The sequence below is a fragment of the Galeopterus variegatus genome, unplaced genomic scaffold (genome assembly GCF_000696425.1).
Source record: "Galeopterus variegatus unplaced genomic scaffold, G_variegatus-3.0.2 Scaffold931, whole genome shotgun sequence".
Lineage (NCBI taxonomy): Eukaryota > Metazoa > Chordata > Mammalia > Dermoptera > Cynocephalidae > Galeopterus > Galeopterus variegatus.
Genome location: NW_007727042.1, coordinates 459,937 through 468,414, shown reverse-complemented (window position 1 = coordinate 468,414; position 8,478 = coordinate 459,937). Strand labels below are relative to the sequence as shown.

General features: G+C 49.6%; 1 protein-coding gene across 3 annotated transcripts in view; it reads right to left on the bottom strand.

Moving 5' to 3' along the window:
• Positions 1–8,478, bottom strand: part of SRGAP3 (SLIT-ROBO Rho GTPase activating protein 3) — a 268,397-nt gene that overhangs the window by 5,785 nt on the left and 254,134 nt on the right. For all 3 annotated transcript variants that reach the window (XM_008573540.1, XM_008573541.1, XM_008573542.1), the window contains 3 exons: positions 4,290–4,470; positions 2,864–3,013; positions 472–799 (listed from right to left, as the gene is read on the bottom strand). In XM_008573540.1, the coding sequence (XP_008571762.1) occupies positions 472–799; positions 2,864–3,013; positions 4,290–4,470 (659 nt within the window). The remainder of the gene's footprint in view (positions 1–471; positions 800–2,863; positions 3,014–4,289; positions 4,471–8,478) is intronic.

Sequence of the window (8,478 nt, the reverse complement as noted above, 5' to 3'; positions counted from 1 at the left end):
TGTGTGTATATTGGTTGATATCTCTCTCTTCTCTAAACTGAAAGCTCCATGTGGGCAGGGTCGTCTCAGTCCACTTTAGGTTTTCATTGTATTTTCAGTGTCTAGCATTGTGATTATCACACAACGGATGCTCAATCAACACGTCAGTAAATGAACAGATGAATGACTGAATGAATGAATGGACTTAACCATGACATCTTGTGGAGAGACCTGCCATTACCCTATTCCCATAGCCCTGGACATTGGGGATGTTCAGCCTTTACAGAAACCCTAGTAGGTAGTTGTACCCAATCAGCTTCTGCTCCCATGGGAGGCCCAGCAAGGGGAGGGAAGCCAGATCACTATTTTGTCTTCTGGCTTAGTCTTGAGCCCAGCGTAAAGGCCAAGTTGGCTCCCCCTTCTGCAGGTTCCCACCCTGCTGCCCCTCTGGGGGTCTCAGCTGGCCCAGCCTGCCTTCCCACTGGCCCTTACTTCTGCCAGGGCCTCAGCCTCCAGGGACTTGTGGTCCCCGAGGCTGCTGTGCCTGGTGGAGCCGCTGGTCGACCTCATTGAGTGCCCTTCAGAGAGCGCCTTCTTGTCCGGGTAGTTGATGCTGCCAGCACTCCCAAACGTTGCCATCCTCCGCTTCTCAGGACTCTCGATCCTCCCCCGGGTAAGGGGGATTTTGTGGGGGCTGCTGGGGCAGGCGGCGGCCCGGGGTGGCGTGTCTATGCTGGGGCCCAGGCCCCGGGGCGGGCTGTGTGTGTCTCCCCCACTTCGGCGCCTGGGGATGGCTGCTCCATCGGATCGTAACCGCACTCTGCAAAGGAGCCAGGGGACGGGGGCATGGGGCAGAGGTCAACCCTAGCGAGTCTCAGGATGGGCCAGCCAACCCCCATGCACACACTGCACACTAGTCTAGGGGTAGGTATAGTAAAGCCTCATTCGATCAGACTCCACCATTCTGCAGTCAAAGGACTAACTCGGCACATGACTTGGCAGCAGGGGAGGCTTCATCTGCACGACCGGAGGAATGTGGAGCAGGTTGCTTGCACTGCAGACAACAGTGGTGCTAATCACAAAGTGAATCTCGTCTGCATGTTAAGTCAAGGCCAGTAGGGTTTCAATCTAGGAATGCTTTGGTGATGGTTAGTTCAGCTCCCGATATGTTGTGAAGCAATTCGGGCACTTCCATAATTTCAATGGGCTTCTAATTGGTCTGAAGCATTGAGGCTTGACTGTACCAAAAGGTTACCAGCACCCTGCAAGCACAGGAGGGCCCCCGGGAACTGAACACAGTCCAGTGTTGTCACCCACCCTCCATCTCCCCAGCAGAGGGCTATTTCTATGAGGCTTTCCCAAATCTTGGAAAACCATTCATTTGAGCAAACAGTACATCATCGCATACACCTTTTGTGCATTTGTATACCTTTCCCACCTCGGGGAGGCTCTGCTGGAATGAAAAGGGGATCAGAGCACGTATCAGCAGGGCGAGCCCTTGCCCCATGTCTGCTTTCCTGTGTCCTCTTTCAGACCCATTTTATTCATCTGTTAAATGGATGTATTATCCCTGGCCCACCTTCAAGTGAGTCTGAAAGCACCTTAAAGATAAAAGGTTCTACACACAGGAGATTTTGCTGCATCCTACAGAAGTCCCTAAAGATGCTGAAGCCCTAGTGAGGGGAGGGAAGAATGGAAGTGGCGAGGCGGCAGGGGAGAGACAGTGTGCTGGGAACAGATTGTGACTAGGACCAAGTTCAAAGTGATCAGCAGTGCTTTAGACCCTGGTGCAACCAGCCAAGCTAAGCAGCGCCTGCCCCAACAGGGCCAAAGCATAGGTGTTTGGAGAGAAGAGGTATTGAGAAAGAGAGAAGAAAGGAGATGAGGGAGGGAAGGAGAGGAAAAGAGAAGCAGAAGATATGATCCTCCTAGAAGTCACCATGACTTTTTTCATCTACCTGCCCCAGCCTGCCACTTCCCCGCCCCGTCCCAATCCTATCATCTATCAGTGCTCTGAACTATTTGCTGAGCTGGATAAAACATGCTGAAAAGAAGCATCAGGACTTCTGCTGAAATAAATCCATACATGGGCGCTCCCATTGCGACTGATTTCTTTGGCTCTATCTGCAAATACCCCCACCTGTGGGTTGATCACATGACCCCTCCACTAGAAAAAACATAGAATATGACATTTTGAGAGTCTGATTTTAAAAGCAGGGAGAAACTGTCGGCTTTTCTTTTCCTCTTCTCTTTTCCTTATTTATTTGTTTTTTTTTTAAAACACCACACACTTTGTACTGTCCCTGTTCTCAGAATGACATGAGCGGCTCCTTGCCTGGTGGGAAGGTCATGTGACAGCCCAGCCCACACATGGGGAGGGAAGAAATCGGCAAATCCACTCCCCCCAAATAAGTGGGTGGAGTCGAGTGTCAATTTCCCCACCATATGAGTAGGTATGAGTTTTCTGTTTATGTAGTACATTTCAGGGAATGTGTGAGCTTTAAATTTTAAAATATAACAACTCAACTCTTTCACAAAGCTGGGAGGAGGTGCAGGAACTGGAGAGATGTAGGAAAAATACTTGCCAATTTGCATCTCTCTCTCTCTCATTTATTATTACTATTATTATTTTAAATAAAAAGCACCGAGTTCCCAACATGTGTTTCCCCTCCCTTCGCCACTCCCCTACTCCAAGCTAGATCATTTTATGCATGGCATTCCGGGGCCAGTTCCAGCCAGCCCACCCAGTTGTGCCCAATATCACATCTAGAGGAACAAGGGGCTGCCACAGCCCCCATCCCTCTTCCCTGCCTTCTTGCTCCTCCCAAATCAGGCATGAACAGGCATGGCACTAGCAGGAAAAAAACAAATCTGCATTTCCTACCGGCCCATCACCCCCCCAAAGCCGTAATCCGAGATGTGCTCTGTGGGGGACTGGAGGTCGTTTTTGGAGGAGGCCTTGTCATCGAGCAGTGGCCCACTGCTGGCCTCGCTGTCGGCCTTCTGGCTCAGGCTGTCGGAGAAGGCATCATCCCTGCAGAGAAGACAGATGTGGATTGGAGCTGTCTCCCTCCGGAGAACACAGATGTACAGGCTCTTTATACCTGTCTGCAGGGCTGAATCAATGCACACCTTATGGCTAATTCATGCCCACAGCTGGGGACAAGGCACCTTCCTACCACGCGCGCCCGCTGCAACACTCCTGGGGTCAGTGCCCACAGCAGCAGACCCTCTTCTGTCCCCCCGCCCCACACCTATCTCCTCCTTCCCCTCCTCTAGCTGGTCTTCTCTCCCAGGCTTGTCTGGACTAGGACAAGCTAAATGCTGAAGGTGTTGGAGAAATGGGGGATGGAGCCTGTAAGCTGAGCACTGAGTGCTGAGTCTCTGTGTGGCCCCAGGAGAAAAGATTTAGGGCTAAGCAAGGGGGTGAGAAGGTGCTTCATCCCCCCCCCTGCCACCCAGGGCTTGGGACAACTGTGAGGTGGCTCACAAGCTCGTCAGGGTGTCCTGCCAGCCTCCCTCCATGGCTTTCTCTCTTCCACCGACTGGTCCCTCCCCTCAGAGGCCCAGGGACATCAGGCAGCTGCCGAGGGCCCTCACCTGTGGCATTCCTCCTGCAGTTTGCACCTTCCTATCACCCATCAAAGTGTGGGCTTTTGGTCGCCTTCCCATGAAATCTAGTGGGTGGCTGCTTCCCTGATAAATCAGTCCCACTGAGCCTGACCAGAACTCTAGGGAATGTGTGTGCAGAATCCTTCAATGGCTTTCAAAGGAATGGAAAGTGTAGATTTTCCGATCTTTCTGGTAGGGCTTTCTGGGATGGAGGGCTTTTTTTCTTAAAACCCTGAGAGTACAAAAATAATAATAGTGTCCTATTAGCTCAAAATGGGGCATGTTTGTATCTGCCCATTCTCTGAAAGAACCACCTCTGGGGTGGAGAACGGTGGGCAGTTCAGGAGGTGGTGAGCTGGCCACCAGCTGCAGGGACGACCCAGGATGGTGGAGGTACATGGCAAGATCCACTAGACACTGGGTGACAAATGCCCTGGAGGCCGTCAAATGGATCAGGATGGTGGGCCTGGGACACTGGACGCTGTCTCTGTGCACTCTGAAAGATGAGCAGTCTGCATATTTAAGTGGATCACTATTAAAGGGAAGTTGGACATAGCCCATTCTTACAGAAGACCGAATGTATTGTATCAGGGAGAGCAAATCACTGGCACACAACCCAGCATTCCCTTTCCTGTGCCCATTCCAGACATCACTAATCTACTGCAGCATTCTTCACAGAAGACCCGACTCCCACTCACATGTCCTGAACAACTATGTACTGATGCGGGATGAGCCCATCCACGCCGTTGTGCCGGCCCTCCCACCAATCCTCCGAGGCGCGGTGGTACAGGAGCAGGGAGGCCCCCTTCTTGAAGGACAGCTCACGCGGGGACCGCCCCACGTAGTCAAACTTGGCGATGGCTTCGATCTGCTCCACTTCTGGAAGGAAAGCAAGGGCAAGAGCGTCCATGAGTTCAGCAGAGAGGCGGCTCAGGAGGCTCACCCACATGGCCTTGACTTCTGTGGGGAAGGACAGACAGCACGCCTGGGGGACACACATGGCAGGGGCTCGGGCTGCCGGAGTGCCAGGCTCAGACCTCAGGCGAGCCACCTGACTTCTCCAAATGTGAGTGGGAGCTGACACCCCAGATCCCGATTTGCCACTGCCCCTCTTAAAATAATAAATGCCTTTTAGCACTTATTAAAACAATTTTCAAAGAAATTTCTTTTTCTTCTATGCCTCAACACAAGTTCTGTTTCTATTTTGCCATAAGCTCTTTCCCTCTTTGTCCATTTACAATACATGTAGTGGTTCTTAGGCTTTGGGGAGGTCAACAGATGGTGTATGTGGACCCCCATCTGGTGGGGTCCACATACACCATGTGGTAGACAATTTTTAAGGGTTCCCTGATTCCTCAAAGCTCATTGCTATGGACTGAATTGTGTCTGCCCCCAAATTCCTATGTTGAGGCCCTAACACCCAATGTAACTGTATTTGGAGACAGAGCCTTTAATTAAGGTAATTGAGGTAATTAATGTTAAATGAGGTTATACGGGTAGGTTCCTAATCCAATAGGGCTGGTGTCCTTATTAGAAGAGGAAGAAACACCAGAGAACTCTCTCTTTCTCTCCACACATGCACAGAGGAAAGGCCCACGTGAGGACACAGCCAGAAGGCAGCTGTCTGCAAGTCAAGAAGAGAGGCCTTACCAGAAACCAGCTTTGATGGCACCTTGAACTTGGACTTTTACTCTCCACAAATATGAGAACACCAGTTGCTGTTGTTTAAGCTGCCCACTGTGTGGCATTTTGTTACGGCAGCCCTGGAAGACTAACACACTCATCCATGGACTTAACCTCAGGGGAGGACGAATTCTTATCTGGACCACAGCTCAGGCTCAAGCTGTTTGTACACGAACATTTACACATCAAACACTTACTCTTCTCTGGTCGAGGACAGCCCTGACTGGGGTAAGCAATGAGCATATGGCATTTGTCCTTGAGACTCTCCTACTGACCAGCTCTGTCACCTCCTGTCCATGTGCCCTCAGGCAGCTTACACACCCTCTGCACACCTCAGCTGCCTTGTCTGTAAGGGGTGTTAGGAGGGTTAAAAGATAAAGCATGAAAGTGCACAGCATAGTACAGAAATATATTACATATTCAGTTGACAGCAGCTATCATGACTGTGAAGACAAATTCATGAATTTAGCCTACAGGGTAGGTCCAAAGAAGAAATCTAAGCTGCAGAGAGTTTAAGAGGTTTGCCTAAGACCATACAGCTAGTGATATCTGTGGAAGAGATTTTTGGGGAGCAGGGGTATTGTGTCTACCATTTTTTAAATCTGTGCCACAGTTTGTGCCCTAAGAGGTGTTCATACTTGGTAGAAAACTGATTGTGTATAGGTGTTAATGTATTTATATTTTAAAGCAAGCACAAAGATGTTTAACACTATAATTTTTTTTTTAATTCTAATAGAATTAAATAGAGTAACAGACGCAACCCCAGCTTTCTCTAGCCTGCAGACAGCTGCCCTGGTCGGAGCTTCCTTCAGGCTCTACTGCTCTGTTCATAGTGGATGAGCTTATCTCTACTCATCTATCCGTCTACCTGTCCATCATGTACTGAAGATAAGAACACCTGGCTTTCTTGCTTTTAAGCTATGAGACTTCGGACACGTTGGTTCTCCTCTTTTAGCCTCAGTTTCCTCACCTATAAAATAGAAATGATAATAATAGCACCTACCTTACAGGGTTATTAGAAGGAAATGAGTTAATACACAGGTAGTGCTTGCAACAGTGTCCAGCACGCTTACTCTACATAAGGTTTATGCCCTTGCTGTTGCTGTTATTACCAGAGGCTGGTGCACTTCTAACAGCCACAGATGGCATGGAAAATCAAAGAGCAGAGGGAGGGAGGAAACTCTCTCATTTGTCTCCCCTATCACCACCCACCACACACACGCCAAGGCCCCCCCTCTGTAAGCTACAGGCTCAAGATGACTGTGCCTGTGGCCCCGTGAGATGCGGTGGCTTTGGTATGCCTCCAGTCCCCAGTGACTGAGACAGCCTCTAGCAGGGAGCAGGCCTCTCCAGCTGGCTCCCTGACAAATGTCTTTAAATGCTATTCTGACATGGGTGATGGGAAGGGTGGAGGAGGCAGGAAGAAAATGACAGTACAGTTAAGTGGCTCAGATGAAATCAGATCTTGACTCCAAGTCGCCTTCTCAGTAAAATAAGGAGATTTTGGTCCTAATCTCTGCTGCATCCTTGAATCTCATCCCCAGCTGTGTGCTGGGACTGCCTGGTAACCCATCTACCTGCCTAGCTACAAGAGACAGGGAGGCCAGAGGGTTTGCAAGACCAGTGGCTGAGCCCAGATGGGTGTGTGTTCTGGGGGTTCACCCCAGGGACTTCCTTTGATCTGGATTCACCACGCTGAGAAAGGCACTGACCCAAACAAAGGTTTGCTGATGCTCAGAGGGGCACGGAGGGGCTGCCTCGGGCTGCTTCCTTCTGCCCTTCCCATCCCCAGAGCCTCTAGCAGTCACTGGACAGTGGCCTGGAGTTGAAAGGGAGGGGCAGAAGTGGCAAATGTAAGGAAATGTAAGGGGAGCACAACAGCAGCACGTGTGTTTGCAGATGTCGTTATGTAAGTGTGTGTGTTGGAGACAGCAATAATAGCTACCATTTATTTGCAAGTCTGTTATTTGGATTTCTCGTGCCTGAAACAGAATATGTGACTCTCCCCCTCACCGCTCTCCTACACTCTGTTACCCAAACTTACTTAATTCCCTTGTCCCCCCCCCCCCATCTCAAGAAACAACCACTGTTTACCCACTCACGCAGGCCAGAGCCCTGGCATGGCTCTGAGCACCGGACGTGGAATATGTCCGCAGCTCCTTCAAACTTTCCCCTGAATCTGACCACGTCTGATCACGTCTCACTGCACCCCCAGCCCTAATCCCCACTGACACTCTGGTCCAGACCACAGTTTTCCCTTTACCTGGCTCTTTACTTCCACATGTGCTGGGGTAGAGCCATTGCTACTACAGAAGCAAGAGGATGTTTTAAAATCGTAAATCAGACCATGAAACTCCCTTGCTCAAACCCCTCTGAAGGCTTCTGTTGTGCTGAGAACAAAACCCCAATGTCCCCCCATGGCTCATGAGGCCCCCCAGGCTCTGGGCTAGGAGACCTCTGAGCCCTCCTCTCCTGCTCCCTCCCTTGCTTGTCTGCTCCTGCCTCACTAGCCTTCTGACATTCCTCCTCCAACATCGTATTATGACATTTTTCAAATACAAAGTTGAAAGAACTTTACAGTGAACATGCATATACCTACCACCTTGCCACCTAAATTCTATTAACATTCTACTATACTAGCTTTATCACATATCTGTCCATCTCTTGATCCATCCACCCATCTTATTTTTTAATGAATTTTAAAGTAAGTTGTAGACATCAGTACACTTCACCCCTACACACTCAGCATGAATATTCACAGAGCCTTCCTGATGCTTTTAAAGCATGCCAACTTTTTCTGCCACAGGGCCGTGACACTTGTCATCACCTCTCCCTGGGATGCTTTTCTCCCAGGTCTTTGCATTCATGCACATTCAACGAATATTGATTAACCACTGTGTGCCATTTCCTAATTTCATTCAGATCTGTGCTCAAATGCCATTGCCTTAGTAAGGCCTTTCCTGACCACCCCTAATTATAACAGCCCCAACTGCCAAACTACTCTCTAACACCTTCTTTTGCTTTTTTAATTTTTTCTGGTGGCTTGCCAGTACGGGGATCTGAACCCTTGACCTTGGTGTTATAACACCATGCTCTAACCAGCTGGGCAACTGGCCAGGCTTTTTGCTTTATTTTTCTTCACAGCACTTATTACAACCTGAAATTATATATGTATATGTGTGTGTATGTGTTGCGTGTGTGTAT